This window comes from Equus przewalskii, chromosome 1, assembly GCF_037783145.1.
Source record: "Equus przewalskii isolate Varuska chromosome 1, EquPr2, whole genome shotgun sequence".
Taxonomy (NCBI): Eukaryota; Metazoa; Chordata; class Mammalia; order Perissodactyla; family Equidae; genus Equus; species Equus przewalskii.
The window spans coordinates 157,100,597-157,127,205 of record NC_091831.1 but is presented as its reverse complement, the minus strand read 5'-3'; the positions used below and the strand labels follow the sequence as shown (position 1 = coordinate 157,127,205).

At 46.6% G+C, this 26,609-nt stretch overlaps 1 protein-coding gene across 9 annotated transcripts in view; it reads left to right on the top strand.

The window, feature by feature from the left end:
- TEP1 (telomerase associated protein 1) overlaps window positions 1-26,609 on the top strand; it is a 41,716-nt gene that overhangs the window by 8,627 nt on the left and 6,480 nt on the right. For 8 of the 9 annotated variants that reach the window (XR_011541638.1, XM_008533179.2, XM_070626368.1 and 5 more), the window contains exons 8-41: window positions 206-330; window positions 6,483-6,640; window positions 9,318-9,427; window positions 9,850-9,940; window positions 10,169-10,355; window positions 12,957-13,125; window positions 13,606-13,764; window positions 13,944-14,024; window positions 14,784-14,914; window positions 15,249-15,308; window positions 16,213-16,371; window positions 17,039-17,215; window positions 17,447-17,567; window positions 18,158-18,282; window positions 18,564-18,677; window positions 18,772-18,889; window positions 19,046-19,240; window positions 19,370-19,545; window positions 19,652-19,808; window positions 19,919-20,098; window positions 20,577-20,669; window positions 20,959-21,091; window positions 21,249-21,399; window positions 21,625-21,758; window positions 21,970-22,058; window positions 22,339-22,453; window positions 22,891-23,131; window positions 23,325-23,448; window positions 24,534-24,658; window positions 24,780-24,879; window positions 25,063-25,218; window positions 25,337-25,549; window positions 25,801-25,954; window positions 26,045-26,257. Coding sequence is in view for 8 of the 9 variants with exons in the window: in XM_008533179.2 (XP_008531401.2) it covers window positions 206-330; window positions 6,483-6,640; window positions 9,318-9,427; window positions 9,850-9,940; window positions 10,169-10,355; window positions 12,957-13,125; window positions 13,606-13,764; window positions 13,944-14,024; window positions 14,784-14,914; window positions 15,249-15,308; window positions 16,213-16,371; window positions 17,039-17,215; window positions 17,447-17,567; window positions 18,158-18,282; window positions 18,564-18,677; window positions 18,772-18,889; window positions 19,046-19,240; window positions 19,370-19,545; window positions 19,652-19,808; window positions 19,919-20,098; window positions 20,577-20,669; window positions 20,959-21,091; window positions 21,249-21,399; window positions 21,625-21,758; window positions 21,970-22,058; window positions 22,339-22,453; window positions 22,891-23,131; window positions 23,325-23,448; window positions 24,534-24,658; window positions 24,780-24,879; window positions 25,063-25,218; window positions 25,337-25,549; window positions 25,801-25,954; window positions 26,045-26,257 (4,834 nt within the window). In the remaining variant the exon portion in view is untranslated. The remainder of the gene's footprint in view (window positions 1-205; window positions 331-6,482; window positions 6,641-9,317; window positions 9,428-9,849; window positions 9,941-10,168; window positions 10,356-12,956; window positions 13,126-13,605; window positions 13,765-13,943; window positions 14,025-14,783; window positions 14,915-15,248; window positions 15,309-16,212; window positions 16,372-17,038; window positions 17,216-17,446; window positions 17,568-18,157; window positions 18,283-18,563; window positions 18,678-18,771; window positions 18,890-19,045; window positions 19,241-19,369; window positions 19,546-19,651; window positions 19,809-19,918; window positions 20,099-20,576; window positions 20,670-20,958; window positions 21,092-21,248; window positions 21,400-21,624; window positions 21,759-21,969; window positions 22,059-22,338; window positions 22,454-22,890; window positions 23,132-23,324; window positions 23,449-24,533; window positions 24,659-24,779; window positions 24,880-25,062; window positions 25,219-25,336; window positions 25,550-25,800; window positions 25,955-26,044; window positions 26,258-26,609) is intronic. The other variant, XM_070626409.1, reaches the window with a different exon arrangement.

Sequence of the window (26,609 nt, the reverse complement as noted above, 5' to 3'; positions counted from 1 at the left end):
CCTCAAAGAGCCACTGTCGTATGCTTGCCACAGCAGCTCTTGTTGCTGGAGATTTTGACCCCCTTTTCCTACTCTTTGCCCAGCTCTACTTTGGGGAAAGAAATTACTTCATGGATATAGGATGGTCTTACATTCTGCTTTCTGAAGAAAGTGTCCATGGTCATAGATTGAGTGACCCTTGTGGACTTGGGGGATATTTCCACAGTTTGAGGCGTCCTACAATGTGGTGCCAGAGAAAAAGAAGCAGCCAAGGTTCACCCTGAAGAAGTTGGTGCAGCGACTGCATATCAAGGAGCCTGCCCAGCATGTCCAAGCCCTGCTGGGCTACAGGTGAGGAGATACACCCTGAACATACATTCCATCTGGGTAACTCCTTGACTTTTCAGCACCCATGGCCCCAGTCCCTGTAGTTCTCAACCCCAGCAACCTTAGTTTGGGCAGACATGGCCTGTAAACATGACTGACTGGCTTTGACTGATCACCTTTCCTTTTCTGGATTATCTTCAGCTGCTATTTTCTTTTTTTCTTTTTTTTTTTTAATTGAGTTATTGATAGGTTACAATCTCGTGAAATTTCAGTTGTACATTAATGTTTGTCAGTCATGTTGTAGGTGCACCACTTCACCCTTTGTGCCCACCTCCCACCCCACCTTTCCCCTGGTATCCACTAAACTGTTCTTAGTCCATAATTTTAAATTCTTCATATGAGTGGAGTCATACACAGATTATCCTTCTCTCACTGGCTTATTTCACTTAACATAATTCTCTCAAGGTCCATCCATGTTATTGCAAATGGAATGATTTTGTTCTGTTTTGCAGCTGAGTAGTATTCCATTGTATATATGTACCACATCTTCTTTATCCATTTGTCTGTTGCTGGACACTTAGGTTGCTTCCACGTCTTGGCTATTGTAAACAGTGCTGCAATAAACATTGGGGTGCATAGGACTTTTGGGATTGCTGACTTCAAGCTCTTTGGATAAATACCCAGTAGTGGGATGGCTGTATCATATGGTAGTTCTATTTTTAATTTTTTGAGGAATCTCCATACTGTTTTCCATAGTGGCTGCACCAGTTTGCATTCCCACCAGCAGTGTATGAGGGTTCCTTTTTCTCTGCAACCTCTCCAACATTTGTTGCTATTAGTTTTAGATATTTTTGTCATTCTAACGGGTGTAAGGTGATATCTTAGTGTAGTTTTGATTTGCATTTCCCTGATGATCAGCGATGATGAGCATCTTTTCATGTGCCTATTGGCCATCAGTATATCTTCTTTGGAGAAATGTCTGTTCATGTCTCCAGCCCATTTTTTGATTGGGTTGTTTGATGTTTTGTTGTTGAGTTGTGAGAGTTCTTTATATATTATGGATATTAAGCCTTTGTCAGATATATGACTTGCAAATATTTTTTCCCAGTTAGTGGGTTGTTTTTTTGTTTCAATCCTGTTTTCATTTGCCTTGAAGAAGCTCTTTAATCTGATGAAGTCCCATTTGTTTATTCTTTCTACTGTTTCCCTTCTCTGAGAAGGCATGGTGTCCGAAAAGATCCTTTTAATACTGATGTCAAAGAGTGTACTGCCTACCTTTTCTTCCAGAAGCCTTATGGTTTCAGGTCTCACCTTTAGGTCTTTGATGCATTTTGAGTTTATTTTGGTGAATGGTGAAAAAGAATGGTCGATTTTCATTCCTTTACATGTGGCTTTCCAGTTTTCCCAGCACCACTTGTTGAAAAGACTTTCTTTTCTCCATTGTATGCCCTCAGCTCCTTTGTCAAAGATAAGCTGTCCATAGATGTGTGGTTTTATTTCTGGGCTTTCAATTCTGTTCCATTGATCTGTGCACCTGTTTTTGTACCAGTACCATGCTGTTTTGATTACTGTAGCTTTGTAATATGTTTTGAAGTCAGGGATTGTGATGCCTCCCGTTTTGTTCTTTTTTCTCAGGATTGCTTTAGAAATTCGGGGTCTTTTGTTGCCCCATATGAATTTTAGGATTCTTTGTTCTAATTCTGTAAAGAATGTCATTGGGATTCTGATTGGGATGGCGTTGAATCTGTAGATTGCTTTAGGTAGAACGGACATTTTAACTATGTTTATTCTTCCAATCCATGTACATGGAATGTCTTTCCATCTCCTTATGTCGTCATCCAATTCTCTCAGAAAGGCCTTGTAATTTTCATTATATAGGTCCTTCACTTCCTTAGTTAAATTTACCCCAAGGTATTTTATTCTTTTTGTTGCGATTGTGAATGGTATTGTATTCTTGAGTTCTTTTTCTGTTGGTTCATTACTGGAGTATAGAAATGCTACTGATTTATGCAAATTGATTTTATATCCTGCAACTTTTCTGTAGTTGTTGATTACTTCTAAGAGTTTTCCAATGGATTCTTTGGGGTTTTCTATATATAAGATCATGTCGTCTGCAAACAGCGAGAGTTTCACTTCTTCCCTCCCTGTTTGGATTCCTTTTATTCCTTATTCTTGCCTGATTGCTCTGGCCAGGACCTCCAGTACTATGTTAAATAAGAGTGGTGATAGAGGGCATCCTTGTGTGGTTCCTGTTTTCAGGGGGATGGCGTTCAGTTTTTGCCCATTGAGTATGATGTTGGCTATGGGTTTGTCATATATGGCCTTTATTATGTTGAGGTAGTTTGCTTCTATGCCCATTTTGTTCAGAGTTTTTATCATAAATGGCTGTTGGATCTTGTCAAATGCCTTCTCTGCATCTATTGAGATGATCATGTGGTTTTTATTCCTCAGTTTGTTGATGCGGTGTATCACGTTGATTGATTTGCGGATGTTGAACCATCCCTGTGTCCCTGGTATGAATCCCACCTGATCATGATGTATGATCCTTTTGAGGAATTACTGAATTCTGGTTGCCAAAATTTTGTTTAGAATTTTTGCATCTGTGTTCATCAGTGATGGCCTGTAGTTCTCTTTTTTCATGGTGTCCTTGTCAGGTTTTGGTATCAGCGTGATGTTGGCCTCATAGAATGTGTTAGGAAGTGTTCCATCTTCCCTAATTTTTTGAAATAGCTTGAAAAGGATAGGTATTAAATCCTCTCTGAAAGTTTGGTAGAATTCCCCAGGAAAGCCATCTGGTCCTGGGGTTTTATTCTTTGGGATGTTTTTTATTGCTGTTTCAATCTCTTTCCTTGTGATTGGTCTGTTCAAATTGTCTGCCTCTTCTTGAGTGAGCTTTGGGAGATTGTAGGAGTCCAAGAATTTATCCATTTCCTCTAGGTTATCCATTCTGTTGGCATATAGTTTTTTGTAGTATTCTCTTATAATCTGTTGTATTTCTGCAGAGTCTGTTGTTATTTCTCCTCGCTCATTTCTGATTTTGTTTATTTGAGCTTTCTCCCTTTTTTTCTTTGTAAGTCTGGCTAGGAGTTTGTCAATTTTGTTTATCTTCTCAAAGAACCAGCTCTTTGTGTCATTGATCCTTTCAACTGCCTTTTTCGTTTCAATAGTATTTATTTCTGCTCTGATTTTTATTATTTCTCTCCTTCTGCTGACTTTGGGCTTTATTTGTTCTTTTTTCTCTAGTTCAGTTAGGTGTGCTTTAAGGTTGCTTATTTGGGATTTTTCTTGTTTGTTAAGATGTGCCTGTACTGCGATGAATTTTCCTCTTAATACAGCTTTTGCTGTATCCCATATGAGTTGGTATGGCATGCTATCATTTTCATTTGTTTCCAGATATTTTTTTATTTCTTCTTTAATTTCTTCAATGATCCATTGCTTGTTCAGTAGTGTGTTGTTTAGTCTCCACATCTTTGTGCCTTTCTCAGCTTTTTTCTTGTAATTAATTTCTAGCCTTATAGCACTATGATCTGAGAAGATGCTTGTTATTATTTCAATTTTTTTAAATTTGTAGAGGCTTGCCTTGTTTCCCAACATATGGTCTATCCTAGAGAATGTTCCATGCGCACTTGAGAAGAATGTGTATTCTGCTGTTTTAGGATGAAGTGTTCTATATATGTCTATTAAGTCCAATTGTTTTAGTTTTCCTTTAGCTCCACTATTTCCTGTTGATTTTCTGTCTGGATGATCTGTCCATTGATGTGAGTGGTGTGTTGAGGTCCCCTACTATTATTGTGTTGTTTTTAACATCTTCCTTTAGGTCTGTTAATAGTTGCTTTATGAATCTTGGTGCTCCTGTGTTGGGTGCATAGATATTTATAAGCGTTATTTCTTCTTGATGAAGTGTCCCTTTGATCATTATATATTGTCCCTCTGTGTCTCTCTTTACCTGTCTTATTTTGAAATCCCCTTGGTCTGATATGAGAATTGCAACACCTGCCTTTTTTTCCTTGCTATTTGCTTGAAGTATTGTCCTCCACCCCTTCACCCTGAGTCTGTGTTTGTCCTTGGGGCTGAGGTGTGTTTCCTGGAGGCAACAAATTGTTGGATCGTGTTCTTTAATCCATTTTGCCACTCTGTGTCTTTTTATTGGAGAGTTCAATCTGTTCACATTGAGAGTGATTATTGATGCATGTAGACTTAGTGCTGTTAATCTGTTGCTCATTATCTTGTTTTCCTGCGTTTCTTTTCCTGTTTGCTTTAGACTACCCATTTAATACTGCAATTTCTTATGCTGGGTTTCTTAGATTTTTCCTTATCTATGATTTGTGGCTCTGTTCTGTACTTTATTTTAGTGTCTACCTTGAAGTTTGTAATTAGAATCTCGTGTATAATATAGTCTATTCTCTGGTGGTCTCTTACTTACTTGACCAATACTCATTTAGACCCTTTGCTCTTCCCGTCCTAAATAATTATTTTCATTTTTTATTCCAACTCATCTTATTAATTGGTAGTTAGAGTGCTAAGATCGTCCTTGTTTTGGTAGTTTCCTTACCTTTACCCTAATGCTATAATTGAATATTTGCTATCCTGTTCTGGTTCTGTCCATCGGTCTCCCTAGTCTGTGGCTTGTGTCCCCTTTCTCCCTTTTTTCTTTTTTCAGGTATGAGAGCCTTCTTGAGGATTTCTTGTAATGGAGGGCTTTTAGTTACAAATTCCCTTAACTTTTGTTTGTCTGGAAAAGATTTAATTTCTCCCTCATATCTGGAGGAAATTCTTGCTGGATAGAGTATTCTTGGCTGAAGATTTTTATCCTTTAAAGCTTTGAATATGTCACTCCATTCTCTCCTAGCTTGTAGGGTTTCTGTAGAGAAATCTGCTGACAATCTGATAGGGGCTCCTTTATAGGTTATTCTCTTTTTTTTTCTTACTTCCTTGAGTATGCTTTCCTTATCTTTCCTTTTTGCCAACTTTACTACTATGTGCCGTGGGTTAGCTCTTTTTACATTGACAAATCTAGGAGATCTAAAACCCTCCTCTACACACGTTTCTCCGTTGATCCCTAGATTTGGGAAGTTCTCTTCAATAATTTCGTTAAGCACACTTTCTGCTCCATTTTCCTTTTCCATATTCTCGGGAATTCCTATGATCCTTATGTTCTTACTCCTCATTGAATCCATTATCTCTCGGAGATTTTCCTCATTTTTTTTAATTCTTAGTTCTCTTTCTCCCTCTGTCTGGCGCCATTCAGCCTGTCTATCTTCGATTATGCTAATTTTCTCCTCTATGTTGTCTACACGGGCATTCAAGGAATCCGTATTCTGTTTTATCTGGTCCATTGTGTTTTTCATCTCAAGTAATTCTGTTTGATTCTTCTTTATGATTTCAATCTCTTTTGTGAAGTAACTCCAGAACTCATTGGCTTGTTTCTCTATCTTTCTCTCTACCTCATTGAGTTTCTTGATTATAGCTGCTCTGAATTCATTATCACTTAGTTTACCTAATTCCACGTCCTCAGGACTTAATTCTGTGTTTTTATTGTTTTCCTTCTGGTCTGGGGCTTTTATAAATTGCTGGACGGTAGAGGAGCGGTTTTTTCTCATGGTGGTAGAATTCAGTTGCAGTTACCACCTGTCGCCAGTAGATGGGGGTCGAGAGCCCCGTGTTATGAGCTCTCCGCCTTGGGGCAAGATGGCTGCACCCATTGGCTTTGCTCGGGGGGGGGGGGGGGGGGGCTGTTACTCACACATGCAGGTCTGGGTTCAGATCAGTTCTGTTCTCTGGTCTCCCAAAGCCCTTGATTTATGGGGTCCCCGCGAATGGCAGCTTTCCCCCTGTCAGCGGGTCTCCACTGAATCAGCAGCAGGAGTCCTGGATGATCCCCCGTCGCGGCCCCTCTCCCGCTCCTTCCCGACCCACGCCGCAGCGATCGCAGACTCTAGGGGAGGGAGCGATGTTCTCTCCTACCGTTCTGGCGCCTCCGAAGGTGTAAGCAAGGTTATGATCTCCGCCTTCTTGGTATTGTAGGTCTCTAACAAGCTGGCATTATGTTTATTCTCTGAAATTAAGTTCTTCTAATCTTTTGCTGTATTTTGGAGGGGAGAGAATCCCGGGTCAGCTCACCCCGCCATTTTTTCATCTGCTATTTTCAGTGATAAACTTTTCCTCCTTTGTCACAGATACCCCTCCAACCTACAGGCCTTTTCTCGAAGTCGCCTCCCCGGGCCGTGGGATTCTAGCAGAGCTGGGAAGCGGATGAAGCTCTCTCAGCCAGAGACCTGGGAACGGGAGCTGAGCTTGCGGGGGAACAAAGCTTCCGTCTGGGAGGAACTCATCGGTACAGTAACCTTGACCATCACACTTGCTTCCTCTCTTCACCATTCATGCCTCTACATTTTAGGCCATAACTAGAAGATTTCTGTGGCGTGATGCAGTTGTTCTCTTGCCTGGCAGTTACATCACTGAAAATGATTGGATTTATAAGGTCTGCCATTGACCACACCAAGTGAACAGTGGTGCCTGCATTAAGTAGCATTGGCATCATAGGCGGATCATTATTCCAGATGTGGTTAGGAGATATACAAGCCTTTATCAACAACCTGACAACAGTGGTGCCTTCCCTCTAATTTCACTTGTATTAACATCTGTGTAACTTATCCAAACATGGTAGGACTGGCACATGGCATATTGGAATCTCCACAGAAACACAAATTTAGGACATGGACATTTTTGGTAATTTGCTCACACTGATCAAGGAAAACAATTCAAATTGAGGAGGACCAAATTATTTTTAATCTTCTCGTTCTCTCTGTGTTTTCATTAGTTTATTTTTAACGATAGAAGGCTCTTTCTGTTCCATTTTGTTTTCTTTTACTTTCTCTTCCATCTTTGAAAATTTAAAGTCAGCTTCTTTATGTTGAGAAATATCTCACTGTAGACCTTTTAACTGTTTGAGTTTTGTAGACATCACATTTTGGAGCTTCAGAAGCTCCAGTTGGCTTTTACCTTATTTCTCTGTGAACTGCTGTTTATAAATCGTACCCAGGGCAGCCTGAATTGCTCAGCTGCTTATTCCTCCTCTCACTTTGTGGTTGTCACTGGGGGGTATATGCATCAGAATCACATGGGAATTAGAGTACACACACACACACACACACGCACGCATGACAACCTCTTCCCTAGAATTTGATTCCACTTCAGGTGGAGTAGGATCAAGAGTCCTGCATGGCCGCCAGTGTGTGTGGATGATTCTACTATGAAACATCTCCACTTCCTCCCTCTGCCCATGAAAATTAAAACTGTGTCGTTTATCTTGGCTGAGACAAATGCCCAGAGTCTAATGCAATGGTCTCTAGAGTTTTTTGATCATATATTAAAAAAATTTGGGGAATACATCAGAATATATGTGTATGTAATTTAAAAATTTTATACGTGTACTAGTAAATTATGTGCTTTAGGAAATACATAACATATAATTATGTGAATATAAATATAAAGTAAATGTAAATAAAAGAAAATACATAAATAAAAGTATAAAATATAAGGTAAAATGTAATTAGATATACAGGCTCCTCTTTGGCTTCTACAAGGCTCTTAATAACTCATCAACAGTTTTTTGGAATGAAATCAGTGAATTTCTCGATCTACGGGATAAAAATTCAATTTATTTTCTAGTATCTTAAATATGATATTGGGCTTAAGTTCTATCAAAATGATCTAGAAAACCTTTCATACGTAGCAACAGTTGAAAAAAACGTATGAGTTGACAAAGGACGCAATAATTGATCAGTTGTCACACATCATTTACACTGTGTACACAACCTAGTTGTTCTACACAGTTTGTGAATCAGAATCATGATTGGCGAGCCCCAGGTCTTCCAGAAGGCTGAAGGCTTCTAGCTGTAATTCAAATGAGACTTACATCACCTTAAAAAAAAGCACCACTACTCTCCTGATGAAAACTGCTGATAATGAGGCTAGTGCCTGGGATGTCGGGGGCTGACAGGCCTGGTCTGTAAAGTGGTCTGAATGCACCTCTGAAAATGCACCAGGAAAAATATCACACCTCCTATTTATGTTTACCTTTATCTAAAAGAAAGAATTTTTCCAATATTCAGTACACATTTTGAAGCCCTATATGTCCAAATGGTGTATGGTTATGTGTCACATGATAGTTGAAGTTTATTGAGTAGGAGTTCCACAATATGAAGACTTTAGTGCTGTCTCCTCACTCTTTTTATTTCTGCATAATGTGACTTATTGCAACTTATCTTCGAATTGTAAATGGATTTAGAATTATTTAGTATTAACCAAACTAACCCTCTAAAATTGACATAAACCTTAAAAAGATTATTGTTAAGAAACTATGACTTGGAGATAATACTCATATCACAGGGACAAGCGAACAGTGAGAAAGTGAGAGAGGTGAAATTCTACTTCAGTGCGAATATTTTTCACCTGTATTTAAGTGAAAAATAATGACTTTTACAAGAAGTTTGCCAGAAAACTTAAAAAGTATCAAGAAGATTATTTGAAGTATGGATTTACACTCACTGTTGTCAATGGTGAACTTTACCTTAGGTATGTATTGTGCCTTGAAATATTAACTTATGATTGTACTACATCTATACAGTTCACAGATAAACTTACATCAGGAAATTTCTCTTTTAGCTACCTAAAAAGTTTGGAAATCATTGTTCTAGATTAGAGAATATATTTTGCTAGTTGAGCCCAGTCTCAGAACTGGAGCTAACAGACAAAGTTGTAACCTAAGTTGCTTATTGAAACAGCCGTCCCGTAAACAGTGCTGTATAAATTTTCCTCCAAACTTCAGGCCAACCCTGTTTTTATCTTTTCAGACCTTTAAAACATTTTGAGTTGGGTAGATCCTATGTTAGCACCTTACTCCCTCATCCTGAGTTTTCTACGTGGCTTCTGAACTTCTTGCTCTGGTCTCTGACCTCTCCCACTCATCCTCCATTTGCTTTTCTCACCCTGTGCCTGACCTTTGGCAGACAATGGGAAGCTTCCCTTCATGGCCATGCTTCGGAATCTGTGCAACCTGCTGCGTGTTGGAATCAGTCCCCGCCACCACGAGCTTGTACTCCAGAGACTCCAGCATGCGGTATGTGTGAGGGGCAGGTAGCCAAGCTTTTCCCAGTGGCTGGGGAAGCTGTTTGACCACCAAGCGGTTTCCATGTGGTCTGTATACAGGTATGGAGATACAGATAGTTAGGGGAGACAGGTCTAGGGGTTCATCAACCCTTTGAGAGATTAGAGTATAAGAACCTTTCCCTTTTATTTTCTGAGATCAGTGACTTCCAAGGAAGAGGGACTTCTGTGATTTAACTGACTTCAGAGGGAGTCTGATACAAAAGAAACAGGCTCCTTCTGTTACTTCCTCTCCTTTCTTCTTTACCTCTTCTCATATTCTCACACGACGACTTTCTTTTTTCTTTAATCTCCTCCCCCTTTCTCTGTATCTCTTCTCTAATATCCATTTTGTCCTTCCTCACCTCTGCTTATGACCCCTCCCTTACTTTTCAGAAATCAGTGATCCACAGTCGGCAGTTTCCATTCAGATTCCTTAATGCCCATGATTCCATCAATGACCTTGAGGCTCAACTCAAAAGTAAAGGTATTATCTCTCTTCTTCCAATTCCTGTTTATCTCTCTTCTCTGAGAATAGATGAGACAGCAATACTAGTATTTCTCATCCTCTTGCCTTCCACTGTCAGGGTGTTGGGTGGGCAGAGGTCAGACACTTGCCAGCCCCAAGGGTTAGGGCACAGGACAGGTAATGATGGGAAGACAAGATGAGAGACTAGAAGCTGCCTGGCTCACACACTTACCTGTTGCCACGCAGCATTGCCATTTCCTTCCAACACAAAACTGATGAGGCAGATAATGATTAGAAACTCAAAAAATATCAAGAGGCATGCCTATCAGAAGAAACTTTGCAATCCAAGTCGTCGGGAGCTTCGAGCAGCAATGATGATACCTCTGATGTATGAGCAGCTCAAGCGGGAGAAGCTGAAAATACACAAATCCAGGTGTGTGTGTGTGGTATCTGGGAGCAAAGGGTGGGCACAAGAGGTACCTAGACAGGGCTTGGGAGTCGTCTGGGAACCCCAATTTTTATTCTGTAAAGATGCTTGTCAGTTATCCCAATGGCCCAGATCTGCCTGGTTCCATTCGTCTCTTGCACAGCAAACCTTGTCTTTAATGTTGTCCTATAGAGAGATCATGAAACAAAATCTGTGTTTGGGCGTCCTCTCTATTATCTGTGATTGTTTTATTGGTTTCTGCGGATTCCGTGAGTCTGTGGAGCATCTCCCTTTCTCTTACCTCGTGCAAGCTAGTGTCCTCTCTGCCTCTGCTCGGGTTCATGTTTTTCTTTCTTTTTCTTCTCTGTGATATCTGTTTGTTTTTCTTTTTGTTTGTCTCTCTCTGTATTATCTGACCCATTCACTTTCTTTTTTTTGACACATATAACAATAGTTATTATCAAGCAGGCTCAAAGACAGACATAACACCTGTTCTGTAAACTTGATGGAGTCCCAGCACTCTGTTCTTTCAGATGCTTCAACAGTATCTTCATTCATCTTTGTTCGAGACAAAGGCAGGGCTCCACTAACCTTTTGTAAGATTCAGTGGCTGAGAATCTCTGGAATCAGGGAGTCAGTGACTGAACACAGAGCCATTAGGAAACAAGCCGAGGGTGCAGTCCAAATAGAATGCTTTCCTGGCCGGTACGGTAGCCACTAGCTACATGTGGCTATTGAGCACTTGAAATGTGGCTTGTCAGAACTGAGATGTGCTAGACTTTGAAGACAGAATCAAAAAGGATGTAAAATATCTCCTTTATAATTTTTAAATTATATGTTGAAGTGAAACTGTTTTTATGTATATTAGATTAAATTAATGTAGTATTAAATTAATTTCTCCTGTTTCTTTTTACCTTTTTTAATGTGGCTACTAGAAAATTTTAAATTACATGTGTAATTTTAATTTAACTTGATGTCATTAATTGTAATTTAATTCTTTTGGATAGCACTGGTAGACACTACTGAATTCTCTAAATTAAAAAAATCATTATGAAAAATTTAACATGCACGCAAGTAATGAGAATAGTGTAATGGCCACCCGTAAAACTGTAATGGCCGTATTCAGTGATAATCTAGATTTTACCACGCTTCCTTTCCTGATCCCTTTCTTCTTTTTCTTTTTTCCTTTTTTTTGAAGATGTTTTTAAAAAGAAATGCCAAATAATATGATACATTTTATTTCATCCCTCCCTGCTTGTCACGTGTCTCTTAAAACAGACATTTTCTTATATAATCAGAATGTCATTAATATACGTAAGAAAACTGAACATAATTCCTTGGTATTATCATTTATTATCCAGTCCATATTCAAATTTCCCAACTGCCTCAAAAGTGTCATTTCACAGTTTTATTCAAATCAGGATCCGAACAAGGCATACACATTACATTTGGTTAAGTCTCTTAAATCTCTTTTAATCTTTCAATTGTTTTCATGCCATTGACTTGCTGTGGAAACCAGGTTCAGGGACCCCACAGAATGTCCCACATTCTAGATTTCTCTCCTTCCTCATGGTGTCATCTAACTTGATTATCTATTTCATGTACCCTTAACATTAACTCTAAAGGCTTGAGTAGATTCAGATTTAACTTTTTTTTCCCCCTCCTTTTTCCTCTCCAAAGCCCCCTGGTACATAGTTGTGTATTTTTAGTTGTGGATCCTTCTAGTTGTGGCATGTGGGACGCCGCTTCAGCATGGCCTGATGAGCCATGCCATGTCCGTGCCCAGGACTTGAACTGGCGAAACCTTGGGCCGCCGAAGCAGAGTGCAAACTTAACCACTCGGCCACGGGGCCAGCCCCCAGATTTAACTTTTCTTCTTGCAAGAGTATTTCATTGGTGATCCTTTGTACACTATGAGTGAGACCACCAGACTTCTTTTGGCCTTCTGCTCGGATACAGGATCAGGAGGCACAAAAAGTCTGGTGGTCCCACTCATAGTGATGCTAAGACTGATCAGTGCTCTTGGGTGATGATAGCCCGATCTCTCCAGGTAAAGTTAATGGTTCGTCCATTGGTGATCTTTGCCTGAACCAATTGTTTCATTAGCAGTTGTAGGATGGGGAATTTCTATCATTTCCCATATTTATTAGCTGGAATTCTAGAAAGAACTTCCCTCATCAATTAAAGCTGTTTAGTTACCCCGACATAGCGATTGTCTTGGAAAGATGAGATGAATGTTCAACTCTTTCTCCTTTAATTGTCAGTTTTCAGAGTCAAGAGTTAGTATTTGCTCTTTAAAATAGAGTTTAAAAATATGTAGCAGTTAAATCTTGCCTCATGAAGTATGTATGGATCAGTAGGGTAAGCGATTTCAGAGAGTAAGTCTACAGAGGACCTCTCCTCTCCTGCCGTGAGAATGGAGGAGTCCTGTAGAATGGAGACGAAGGGAAGCTCTGTCCTGGTCTTCTCTACCAGCATTGGAGGTGGGCTGTGAAAGAGGGGTGAACATTCAGTACTTGAGTGGCAAGTTCTCATCTTCCCGCCTGCTTCAAAGTGTCAAACAGGGAAGCCCCTGAGCCCTTCCGTCTGTGTCTTTCCTGCTTGCAGACAGTGTAAATATGACAGTGAGACGCTGGCTCGGTATCGACAGGCCCTGGAGACAGCCGTGAACCTCTCCGTGAAGCACAGCCTGCCCCCGCTGCCAGGCCGCACCCTCTTGGTCTATATGACAGATGCTGAAGCAGACAAGCTCTGTCCCAAGAACAACCCACAAGGGGTAAGGAAAAATAAATAAAAAGGTGGGGGTTGGTAGGATGCTGGGGATCCTGAGACGTATCCTGTTCACGGACCTGGTTCTCACAAACAAGGACACAAAACTGAGATAAATGATATGTGTTTGCTTCCTGGTATCAGACCTTGGTTCCTAGGGACAATTCCTAGAATGTGGTCTTGACCTGTTCATGGATTATGGTACTGACATTGAGCATTTGGCTGGGACTAAATCTTCTCTAAATTTCTGTCACCAAAATATGTCTCACTTTCACCTCCCTACATCCCAGTGTTGAATTTGGGCAGGGATCCTGGCCTCTCTCCACCTCCCTCCCCATCAGCTCTTCCTGAGGGCTGTCCCTTCTTAACTGAGGATATTGTCCCCTTTTCTCCAGCCAGTGGAGGTGTTTGGCCTCCAGGGCTGGATGGACAAGAGTGGATTCCAACATAAGGGAGCCTTCTTTCCTCCTGATGCTTGTCCATTCAGCCCCCCCTGAATTATGTGCTGCTGTTGATTGGAATGATGATTGCGCGGGCAGAGCACGCGGATCTCTTGCTGTGCGGAAGTGGCACTCTGAAGACTGCTGTGCTCAAGGCAGAAGAGGGTATCCTGAAGACTGCCATCGAACTCCATGCTCAAGTCCAGGTCAGGCACCCACCCCGACCATGAAAAATATATGAAAGGACACAGGCCTGGGAACAGCCTGAATAGTCAGGAAAGGCTTAGATAGACACAGTTCTGAAGGTTTCCTAAGCAGACTATGGTCTTTGTTGCTTATTGGTCATCTCCCATTCAACCACATAACATGAGCCTCTTTCCTTCAGGAGTTGGACGGAAATTATTATGAATTTTCCCGGGATACTTTTGGGAAGTACTTGCTGTCTCTGGCTGCCCAAAGGGTCCCTGTGAGTACTGCCCAGGCCATGAGAAACCCTCCCCTCCCCCACATTTTCCTCTACAACTGATATATCTCATACCTCAAAGCTAACCATTCAAACTCTGTACAGCACCCAGATCACCTCCCTGCTGGCTGCAACCCGCCGCCCCAGCGGTATGCTGGTAAATGTTAATCAGCCAGCAGTCTGGACAAATAAGTCTTGGTAAATAGCATTTGCTAATTTCCACAGCATAAATACCCCTTCCATAGCTGATTTCAAGCGACCAACATGATGTCAGTGGACACAGAGTTGGGAAGAGATGCTCAGTAGCACACCATTATATGGTATTTCCACAATACAGATAAAGTAGATGTTAATAAGATCAAGAGTAGATAATAGTAAAATAATTAGGAAGTGATGAGTTTTGAGTATTTATTACCTTTGTTTTTAATAGAATTTATTTGTCAGTTTATACAATTTAATAGTGGCCACCTTTAACAACTGGCTCACAAAATTCCTAAAGATTTGACAGTCAGCTCTTTTGAGCCTGAATGAGTCAGCTACAGCACATGGCTGCCCCTCCTCACCCTCGGCTTTGACGGCCCTCCAAGTCAGGGTGAAGTGGCTTCTGCCCTCCTGATGCTCTCAGAAGAGGCAGTTTTCATCCCCCTCAGAGTTCCCTCAGTTCCCCAATCCTCAGATCTCTTCTCTTGGCGTCTTGAGGTCTTTAGCATCTCGTCTATCCCTCTGTCCCCCAGTCTCAGCCCCTCGTCTTTCATCTTACAGGTGGACAGGGTCATCCTCTTTGGCCACATTATGAATGGAAGCCTGATAAATGAGGCCAAACAGCTTTTCTGGCAGCACGTGAATTCCAAGTGCCTCTTTGTTGGTGTTTGCTTAAGAAGGATATGTTACACGTAAGGATGCTCATGCTCCTTGCTGAGTGCCAGAAGATAGTGATCCATATTTCCTCTCTACCCTACCAAAGCATGGGTCACTCCCACTTGCCAGGCCCCTCCCCATCTCTGCCTCTTACCTGTATTGCACTTCAAGTGCTAGAACCTTCTCTGAAGTCTTCAGCCTAGCTCTATACTCATTTTTGGGGGTGGGGGGGTCCACCCCAGTTCCAGCCTAGCACATAACCCTATTGAAAGTGCAGAGGTGGGGTGTCCATCCTAGAGTGTTAGGGGACAGTGACTCTGTGTTCCTGGCACTGTTTCTGATGGGTAGTACTGCTTCTTCCTTGGCCAGGTTTTCAGATTCGAATCCCAATGACATGACACTCCTAGGCTGTACTGACGGGATTCTGAAGTAAGTACAGTATGAGCACCGAAGGGGTTGGGGGCTTTGTTAGAACATCTTTCAGAGATTATCTGTGGCATCTACTCCATTCATTGTCCTTTTTAAGCAAGGTAAAGTTTATTCCTCTTTCACAGCTGTCTAGGCATAGCAACAACACAGTGTTTACAGGGACCTAGGCACCTTCTATTTTGTCACTCCACCATCCTCAAACACTCTGCTTCCACCTCATGGTTCAAGATGGTTGCTCCAGCTGCAGCCATCATTTTTGTATTACATCTAGTAGGAAAGAAGAAAAGGAGACCTGGGAGATTGCACTGTTTGCTTTTAAGGGAACAACTCAAGGGTTGGTCATATCACTTCTAATTCATTCTATGTGGTCTGTTCCACTCTTGATCCAGAGGAAATCCCATGCTAAATTTATTTATTTATACCAAATTGACAGGAGTCTTTTTACTTTGTCTTTCTCTCTACTGCTAGCCTTGTTTTCTTCCAGGTGTTTTCATTAGGATGCTACCCATTGCCCTCAAGTCCTGTTAGGAAGCTTCATGCACATTGTTACTTCTCCAGGGATCTTTCATGGCTGGTACAAAGCTGATCAAGCCCAGACTGAGATGGCCTTAATCTTTGCACCTTCACCCAGTGCCGTTGTCCCTGGCCCAACAGAAAGCCTGTGATAACCATACACAACAGGAGGGCCTAGAGCTGGGTTTCTTCTCTGTTCCTTCATTCCCATGGCTCTGCACCCTTGTTTATTTTAAGTCTGTATTCACTGCTTGCGGTCCTCTTCTTAAAGAGCTCCAGTTGACTGGGTGACCTAACCTAGCCATATCTTTGTCTCCTTCCTCCTTGGAAGATCTTCCTGATTTGGCCTCTAGTATTCTGTTCTCGTTAATTTTGTCACTATTTATGTCAGGTTCATTGCAGAGCGTGGGGCCTCCCGTCTTCTAGAACATGTGGGCCAAATGGACAAAATATTCAAGATTCCACCACCTCCAGGAAAGACAGGGGCCCTGTCTCTCCGCCCACTGGAAGAGAATACTCCAAGCCCCTTGGCTTCTATTTCCCAGTCTCGGTCAGTCTGTGTTTCTATGTCTTTGTGAAATGGGAGTGTGTGTGGGGGCTGCCAGCAAAACTAGAGAAACTCAGGTGACTGAAATTCTGGCTGTTGAGATGCTGCTTATTCTATTCACTGAGGTGTACTTCCTCTTTCCCAGGCAGGGGTTTCTCTAACACAGGAAATTGTCAGATTGTGAGCACGCCCCTTTCTCTTCTTGGGAAAGAGTTTAGAATGTGAGGCTGGCAGCAAGCACTGCAGACATGTAGCCAGGGCTCAGGCAGAGGGCTTAGGTATACAGGCCCTGGGTTTCTCCTCCTAGATTTGCCAAATAGTAGCTTGAATCTTGGGCTAGTTGCTTAATTTCTTAAACCTATAGTTCCTTGATAAGTAAAATGGAGATAATGATTGTGCTTACCTCACAGTGTTATCATGAGCATTCCATGGGCAAATAGTAAGTGTATAATAAGTATTAGCTGACACTGGAGGGGCGCATGAGAAATGGCAAATGGGGTTTAATTTCCAGAGCTCTGCAGTTGAGGCTCTGAGCAGGTTATTCTCTGGAGGCCTCTTGTCTCTCCTACCTGGCTCGTGCTCAGTGCTGAAGGGCAGTCACAGCTGTGTCTGTAGAATTGGGTTGTGGGCCTGAGCCTTAGACTGAGCCCAGCCCTCTGCTTACCCCCAGATGGCGCAAAATCCGGCTTTTCATTTCCTCCACTTTCCGGGACATGCACGGGGAGCGGGACCTGCTGCTGAGGTCTGTGCTGCCGGCATTGCAGGCCCGAGCCGCCCCCCACCGCATCAGCCTTCATGCCATTGATCTGCGCTGGGGCGTCACCGAGGAGGAGACTCGTAGGAACAGGTGTGGGGGCCACAGAGAAGAGGGGCCGGGTCAGGAAGAAGGGACTTGAGTGGTAGAACTGAGGTGGGCAGGGTTGAGGCTGCAAGAACGGCAGAGGGCTGAGGGCGGGGCATGCTCCTTGGATGCTGACAAGAGCAGCCTGCCTTCACTTTGCTCAGTTGTCAGCAAGGCCCTGTCTCCCCATTTGTGCCTATATTCCCTGATATAGTGTCCCCATAACTGTGCCTGCAGACAACTGGAAGTGTGCCTTGGGGAGGTGGAGAACTCACAGCTGTTTGTGGGGATTCTGGGCTCCCGCTATGGCTATATTCCCCCCAACTACAACCTCCCTGACCATCCTCACTTCCGCTGGGTAAGGCAGATGGCAAGTTGGAGCAGGGTCTGGGGAGGAAACCAAGTTTGGGGCAGGGGTGGGGAGTAGCCACATCTGTCAGGAACACTGGGACTATGCACAGGCAGGTCCTTGAGACTTGAAGTGAAACATAAGCAGAAGGTCCTGCAAGTGGCCAAGTCTAAGATGAGGGAATTCCTTTGAGAAGTACCTCTGGGTTGGCCAAGGATGCGAGAGGTATGAGGTAGGTCTGTTTAGGTTTTCCCATTAGATGGATCTGGGTTCTGATGTCTCTTCTGTCATTTACAGATTGTGTGGCTTTTTGGGAAATGGCTTATCCTCACCTAGCCTCAACTTCCCCGTATATTAAAGACAAAAATGATGTCTACATTGCAGGGTTACGATGAGAATTATACAGCTATTTTTAAAAATGCTCAACACATGACAGGCATTCAATAAATGTTAGCTATTAGCTATGTTTTATTGGCTTGTGTCTGGAGGGAAGGAGGAACATTACTGGGATGAAGGAGCCCTGGGGTCTTGGCACATCTCAAGGGAGGGGTTAGTGTGACCTAAGACTGAACCTGCCTGTTCTCTGCATCTTCCTACAGGCCCAGCAGTACCCTTCAGGTCGTTCTGTGACAGAGATGGAGGTGATGCAGTTCCTGGATCGGAGCCTCCGCCTGCAGCCATCTGCCCAAGCTCTCATCTACTTCCGGGACTCTAGCTTCCTCAGGTACCTTCTCTTGCCTCTGTGCCTTGGTCTCCACAGAAGGCCAGACAGGATCAGTGGCCATGTCTTCCGTCTCCAACATTCAGAGTATAGGAAGGGGAAGCTAGAAGAGAGAAATAGGGCTCAGAGAGCTTGCCTTTGCAGCACGAAATCAGCCTCGCAGCTGAAGTCAGGAGATCTCCACGTGAGGAGTTCCTGGTAACCACAGCCAGGGCTATGGTTGGGAGTAGAGAGAGACTGGGGTCTGAGTCCAGCCCCACTCTTGGGGTATCTTTGGTGTTCAGGTCTGTGCCAGACGCCTGGAAATCTGACTTTACTTCTGAGTCTGAAGAGGCTGCACATCGAATCTCAGAACTGAAGAGCTCTCTGAACAGACAGAAAGGGATTACCTGTCGCAGGTGAGCTGGGAGGGCTAGAGAGCCCACGCGTGGAGAGATGTGGTGAGGGGAGCCAGGCCTGCTCTGACTCTGCTTGTGCTTGCTTTGCCCACAGATATGCCTGTGAGTGGGGGGGTGTGGCAGCCGGCCGGCCCTATGTTGGGGGGCTGGAGGAGTTTGGGCAGTTGGTTCTGCAGGATGTGTGGAATATGATCCAGAAGCTTTACCTACAGGTCAGCAGGAGCGACGGTGGCCAGGGGAGTGGAGAGGGAGGCGGGGTCTAGGTAGCCCTGGGTAGAAAGTAACTTGGTGGGGGCTGTGTGAGTTTTAGGCCTGGGGGTCCTGAGGACCATGGAAACATGGATAGTCACTGCCCCATGTGCCCTCAGCCCGAGGCCCAGCTGGAACAGCCAGTATCCGTCCCAGATGATGACTTGGTCCAGGCCACCTTTCAGCAGCTGCGGAAGCCACTGAGTTCTGCCCGACCGCGCCTCCTTCAGGACATGGTGCAGCAGCTAATGCTGCACCGAGGGAGGCTGAGCCTGGTGACCGGGCAGTCAGGACAGGGCAAGACCGCCTTCCTGGTATAGAGTCCCAGAGGCCTGGGCAGGAGGGAGGGAGGACTGTGTGGGCTGAGGAGGGCTGAGGAGGTGGGGCCCAGGGAGCTTGTGCATATAAAATATGACTGTGTTTACTGTTTCCTTCCCATGCAGGCATCCCTTGTGTCAGCTCTGCAGGCTCCTGATGGAGTCAAGGTGGCCCCCTTAGTCTTCTTCCACTTTTCAGGGGCCCGCCCTGACCAGGGTCTCGCCCTCACCCTGCTCAGACGCCTATGTGCCTATCTGCATAGCCAACTGCAGGAGCCGAGCGCCCTCCCCAGCACCTACCGGTGTGTATCCGCCATTAGCCCAGCCTTTTTGATGCCACATGACACCACCTCTTACCCCTTACTCCTCCTTCTCCCACTGACCCTGGTCCTTCCCCTCCACACACAGGGGCCTGGTGTGGCACCTGCAGCAGAGGCTGTTGCCCAAGTCTGCTCAGTCCCTGCAATCTGGCCAGACCCTGGTCCTGATCGTCGACGGGGCTGACAGGTTGGTGGACCAGCATGGGGAACTGATCTCAGACTGGATCCCAAAGACCCTTCCCCGGGTGAGTGTGAGAAGGGGGTGTGGGTGGGATGCAGTAGGGAGGTTTGGGGCTCTTCCAACATTCTTTTCCTTTTCCTTCTACCTCCCTGCCCTTTTGCTCAAATATCACAGTGGGTGCACCTGGTGCTGAGCATGTCTACTGACGCAGGCCTAGGGGAGAGCCTTGAGCAGAGCCAGGGTGCCCATGTGGTGGCCCTGGGGCCTCTGGAGCCATCTGCTCGGGCCCGGCTGGTGAGAGAGGAGCTGGCTCTGTACGGGAAGCGTCTGGAGGAGTCACCTTTTAACAACCAGGTTGGACCTAGGTCGGGGCTGGTGGGTGTGGGGGGTGAATCAGAGCTGTGAGGACCCAGGGTGCTGAGGCTGCTGGCTGCCCCACACAGTCTTGCTCCTTTGTTTTCTTAGGAACTCTGTGCTGGGGAGAGTTGCTAACAAAATAACCGTGAGACCTTATAACATCACCCTGCCTTTTTCCCCTGGTGAACAGCCTCCCAGGGCCTGTCTGGCTGAGGAGAGGAGTAAAGCTGTGGTTATTAGGTGGGGCAGGCTAAGCTAGAGGGGCTTCCTTGAAAGAGGGGCTGGCAAGGCAGAGCAGTGTAAGGAAGGGATGGCTGTGTCCTGAAGTGATGTCATCAGGTGATGCCTGCTGGGGACACTCAGAGGAGGAGCTGCCTTGCAGTGGTCTTAGTGCTAGGGGTGGGGGGCAGCAGGCCGAGGGCTGGCTGGAGGCAGGCTCTCTGGTCCCCACGCTGAGTCCTCTGAGTCTCGTTAGATGCGGCTGCTGCTGGTGAAGCGTGGGTCAGCCCTGCCGCTCTACCTGCGCTTGGTCACCGATCACCTGAGGCTCTTCACGCTCTATGAGCAGGTCAGTTGGGGGTGTAAACCCAATCCCGATTTTCTAAGTCCTAATCCCATTTCCCATTCTCCATTCAGCTTCTTTCCTTCCCATCCCTCGACTTCTCTCCCCTCATCCTTTGTCATCTCATGATCATCCATTCCCCATCCTCATCTCACCCCTACCCACTTCGCTCTCACCCATTTCTCTTTCCTTTTGCATCATACCCCATGGCTTCTCCTGCTGCACCACCGTCCACAACCAAAGCTGCCTCTTCTCCTCTCCCTACTCGCTGAAGCCCATCTTCCTCCTTTCCCAGGTGTCTGAGCGACTCCGGACCCTGCCCGCCACTGTCCCCCTACTACTGCAGCACATCCTGGGCACCCTGGAACAAGAGCATGGCCCCAGTGTCCTTCCCCAAGCCTTGGCTACCCTTGAGGTCACACGTAGTGGTCAGTGCTTGGGGTGGATTTGGAGGCTGGGAGCTCAGGGTTGGATGACCTTGGTTCAGTTGTTTGTCTCAGTGAGCAGTGCAAGGAGGGACCAGATGTCACAGGGATGGGTACACTGTGTGGTTTGGCGAGGACCTCAGAGAGCTTGGGTTTTCAGGTCTGACTGTGGACCAGCTGCATGGAGTGCTGAGTGCATGGCGGATACTTCCCATGGGGACCAAGACCTGGGAAGAAGCAGTGGCTGCTGGTGACAGTGGAGACCCCTACCCCATGGGCCCATTTGCCTTCCTCGTCCAGAGTCTGCGCAGGTACATGTGCCCCCAGCTGAGCTCCCACTGACCTCCTGTGCCTTCTGTTTTTGAGGCAGGGCCCCGTGTGATAGCCCCTGACACCTATCTCCCAGACCCTTAATGGACTGCCACTCAAGTTACCACTATCTGAGGTGGGAATGGGAGCCCACAGCTGTGCCGGGATGCTCACTGACAGGCCTCCTCCCTCTCCCCTCCTATGTTCTCTTCCTCACATGAGGACAGTTTGCTAGGGGAGGGCCCCCTGGAGCGGCCGGGTGCCCGGCTCTGCCTCCGTGACGGGCCTCTGAGAACAGCAGCTAAAAGTCGCTATGGGAGGAGGCCGGGGCTGGAGAAGACAGCACATATCCTCATCGCAGGTGATTGCAGTCCAAGTTAACCCCAGGGTACTGAATGTGGGGCCTGGACCTGGACGCCAGGACCCCCTCACTTGTGCTCCCCATTGGCTGGCTCCCTCACCTGCCATCCCACTGGGTGGATGGCTCTTGCTGTAGCCTAAGGAATGGGATCTTTGAAAATGCTTCAGGGTTGAGCCCGTCTCAATGTCTGTTCCTATGACCACACCTGCAGCTCAACTCTGGAAGGCCTGTGACCCCGATGCCTCAGGCACCTTCCGAAGTTGCCCTCCTGAGGCTCTGGGAGACCTGCCTTACCACCTGGTGAGTCCTCAGATCCCATAGGCACCTTCTCCCAAGCAACTGCTTTGGCTGTTATGAGCCCCCATCCCCCTTGACCACCACCACTATCACCACTGCCGTTAATTACTCTCCTCCAAAACTCCCTCTACCTTTCCCCTTTCAGTTTTCCTGCCCTCCTCCTTCAGGTCCTTTGTCCCAGCTCCTAGGTCTAGGTCCCAGTTGCACAGGCAGGGTCTAAGATGAGACTCTCGCTCCTCACCACCCTCTTACATCCCTAATGAATCCAATCTGACCTTCTCAGCTCCAGAGCGAGAACTATGGCCTTCTCACAAAGTTTCTCACCAATCTCCATGTGATGGCCGCACACCTGGAACTGGGTCTAATCTCTCGGCTCCTGGAGGCCCATGCCCTCTATGGTGAGATGAGTCACTGGATGGCTTCTTCTCTGAGATCTGGGGCTCCTGGGTGTGTTCACAGAGGGACTGCTCATGGGGAGCTATAACAGAAAGTATAGTCGAATTTCCATTGCAAGTTGAAAATGCCAAGATGGTAAGCAGGTGACTCTCGGGAGGCCTTTTGCCTAGATCTCTTAGACCAGAGTTCTCAAACTTTATTCAGTAGGTGTAAAATTTCCTGGGAAACTTGTTCAAATTGCCGATCTCTGGGTCTCCCGATTCTGGTTCCCTGGAGTGGGCCCCAAAGTTTTGTACTTTTAACAGGTGCTCCTGATGTGGGGCCAGAGGGCCATACTTTGAGACTCACCATGTTAGACAAGCTGTATGATTGTATTTGGTGCTGGGGTTAAGGGGGGTCCAGGCTGGCTCCCCAGTGACACTCTGCATCTCTTCTATAGCTTCCTCCATCCCTGAAGAGGGCCAGAAGCTTCCTGAGGCTGATGTTGCTGTATTTCACACCTTCCTGAGGCAGCAGGCTCCAGTCCTCAGCCAGTACCCCCTGCTGCTGCCCCAGCAGGCAGCCAACCAGCCTCTGGACTCACCCCTTTGCCTCCAGGCCCCCCAGCTCTCCCAGCGATGGCACCTACAGCGCATGCTACGATGGCTTAATAAACCCCAGACCACGAGGGGCCAGCAAACGTAAGACCCTTGACTCTAGACTCCGATGAGCCCCCCAGAGAGCAAACTGCAGCCCTTTCTGAAACTAGAGAATAAAGGGCAGACCAGAGTCCCAGTGAAGGGGAGGTTCAGGCACAGAAATGCAAAAATGAATTCCTGTTCACTTCCTTCCCCTCATCCCTCATTTCCTTCCTTTCTTCCTACTTTTCTCTAGCACCAGCCTCTCTCTGGCAGTTTCCTCATCCCCAACAGCCGTGGCCTTCTCCCCTAGTGGGCAAAGAGCAGCTGTGGGCACTGCCAGTGGGACAGTTTACCTGCTGGACCTGAGAACCTGGCAGGTATGACACTCAAGGTTGGGCAGAGTTTACCTTCCAAAAAGCCTCATGGGTTGCCCTGAAGCCCGGGACCAGCTAAACCCAGCTGTCATCACCCTGTTTGATTCAGCAACTTTATTTCCCTCACATCAGGTCAAAAGGGCTTGGTCAAAAAAGTCAATCACATGAGGGCCAGCCCAGTGGCTCTGCTTTGGCTGCCCGGGGTTTGCTGGTTCCAATCCTGGGCACGGACCTACGCCCTGCTTGTCAAGCCATGCTGTGGCAGGCATCCCACATATAAAGTAGAGGAAGATGGACACAGCTGTTAGCTCAGGGCCAATCTTTCTCAGCAAAAAGAGGAGGATTGGCAAGAGATGTTAGCTCAGGGCTAACCTTCCTCAAAAAAACCCAAACAAACAATCACATGACAAATATTTGCTGCATACCTTCCATTCAAGCCATTGTGCTAAGCATTGCAAGGAACATGGGGCTTAGGACATTGTCTTTGCCCACCAAGCGGTCAGTCTTGTTGAGAGATATACAAGATAAAAAGCAACTGAAACATGTGACATAGATGAGAGCTGAGTGAGTTGTGCCATTTCAGGAGGACATAGGACAGAGAAGGGCAGGCATCCTGGGTTTAGTGAGAGACATAGGGAAAATGTTTCCTGTAAATGGCTGGGAATGACAGCAGCAGAGGGTGCTTAAGGGAGGGTGACAGCAGATTACACTGGAGAGGTGGATCCCACAGCCACTCTCTCTCCATTTCCCGCCCATATCACCCCTACTCCATATATATGCACACTCCTCAGACCTGCCAAAATCCTCTGTGACTTGGGTATATGTATGGGGTTTGGAGTAGGGGAGATGTTGCCCCACTTGGATCATGAGGCCCCACTTGAGCTTGAGCTTGGCCTTGGTCTGGAGTGGGGTCCAAGGATTTGCACTTTTAATAGGTGTTCCTGGTGTGAGACCAGAGGCCACATTTATGTGGAGAGCCAAGGGCTCCAGCCCTTCTTTCCTTGGCCTCCTTTGTGGTTGGGGCTTGGAATGCTACACAGTGGGGTCAAGGGAGTGTCCTGAGTGTGCTTCCCCACTCACTCTCACAGGAGGAGAAGTCTGTGGTGAGTGGCTGTGACGGAGTGTCCTCTTGTTCATTCCTCTCGGACAATGCCCTCTTTCTTACTGCCTTCGACGGACTCCTGGAGCTCTGGGACCTGCAGCACGGTTGCCGGTAAGGGGACCTCCCCCATGTCTTGGAGTGAGGGCCTTCCCTGTTTCTTGAAAGCCCCTCTGGAAAGGAGAGAGCCTGTGGCTGGGGAGCCCAGGGGCCTGACTTTATCTCCCTGGCATAGGGTGCTCCAGACCAATGCTCACCAGTACCAAATCACCAGCTGCTGCCTGAGCCCTGACAACCGGCTGCTGGCCACCGTGTGCCTGGGAGGATGCCTCAAGGTAATGACCAGGGCACTGTGGGAGTCAAAGTAGCCCTAAACTCCGAGTCAGCCCCCTGAAGTTGTTCTCTTAGCATGGCAGAGGTTGAGGGCAGGAGACTGGACAAGGTGGCCTCTGGGCTCTGCAGTTGAGAAGCTCAGGCATCTGTATTCAGCACCCTGAGTTTTCTCCTCTTTCCTCCAGCTCTGGGACACAGTGCGTGGCCAGCTGGCCTTCCAGCACACCTGTCCCAAGCCCCTGAACTGCGTTGCTTTCCACCCAGAGGGGCAGGTAGTAGCCATAGGCAGCTGGAGTGGCAGTTTCAGCTTCTTCCAGGTGGACGGGCTCAAAGTCACCAAGGTGAGAAGGTCCTGCACAACCCTGGGGGAGGAAGCACAAGAGGGTGGGAGTGGAAGGTGTTACTGTGAGCCTGTGTTGAGAGCAGGCCCTGACATTTCAATTCTACCTCCCCGTGCAGGAACTAGGGGCCCCAGGGGCTTCTGTTCGTACCTTGGCCTTCAATGTGCCTGGGCAAGTTGTGGCTGTGGGCCGGCTAGACAGGATGGTGGAGCTGTGGGCCTGGAAAGAGGGGGCAAGGCTGGCTGCCTTCCCTGCCCACCATGGCTTTGTTGCTGCTGCCCTTTTCCTGCGTGCTGGGTGCCAGTTACTGACGGCTGGAGAGGATGGCAAGGTCAGGTTACCTAGTGCTGGTGGAGGCTTATGAGGAGGGGCCAGCAAAGGCAGGGAATATTTGGGTGAGGGTGGGAGCTTTGTTGAGACTGGAGGAGCTTGGCTGGTGCAAGTCACAGGGAGAGGGATGATGGTATGTGCCTGGGCAGCTCTCTGGAGAAGAGTCTCAGGGAGGAGGAATTTAATGGGGTGGCTATAACTCTGGGGGTGGGGAGCAGTGGGGTATCTTTAAACCTTTTTCTCGGCTCTCAGGTTCAGGTGTGGTCTGGGTCTCTGGGTCGGCCCCGGGGGTGCCTAGGTTCCCTCTCTCTCTCTCCTGCCCTCTCCGTGGCGCTCAGCCCAGATGGTGATCGGGTGGCTGTTGGGTACCGAGCAGATGGCATTAGGATCTACAAAATTTCTTCAGGTACTGAAGGGAGAAGGGATGGGGTGTTTGAACCCCTTCCCCTGACTGGTTTCCAAGTGCCTTCCTCTCTTGTTTTCCCTCTTTCTCTAGGTTCCCAGGGGGCTCAGTGTCAAGCTCTAGATGTGGCAGTGTCTGCATTGGCCTGGCTAGGCCCTAAGGTGCTGGTGAGCGGCGCAGAAGATGGCTCCCTGCAGGGCTGGGCACTCAAGGAAAGCTCCCTTCAGTCCCTCTGGCTTCTGTCCAGGTACCAGAGGCCCATGCTGGGACTGGCCACCTCCCAGGAACTCTTGGCTTCTGCCTCAGGTACTGCTGGGCAGTGGGCAGGGCAGTGAATCATTGTTCCTTTTAAATATGCTAATACTTTCCTCCAATATATGTGTATATGTATGCATGAGGATACATACAAGTGTGTGTATATATATATCCTGGGACCTCTTTGCAGTCCCTGTAATCCTCTGAGTTTCTGCCCAGTGGGAGACTTTGCTATATAAAGGGATGGGTTTCCCTTAGGAGGAGAGAGAGAGATGTTGAGGTGAGAATGCAGAATGGCCTTCATCTGCTCCAGGGAAGACGCTTGGCTAAAGTGAAGAGGAGGGTGTGGAGGTGCAGCAGGGAGGTAGAGAGAGACAGCTGCAGAGCCTGAGCAGGGAGTGCC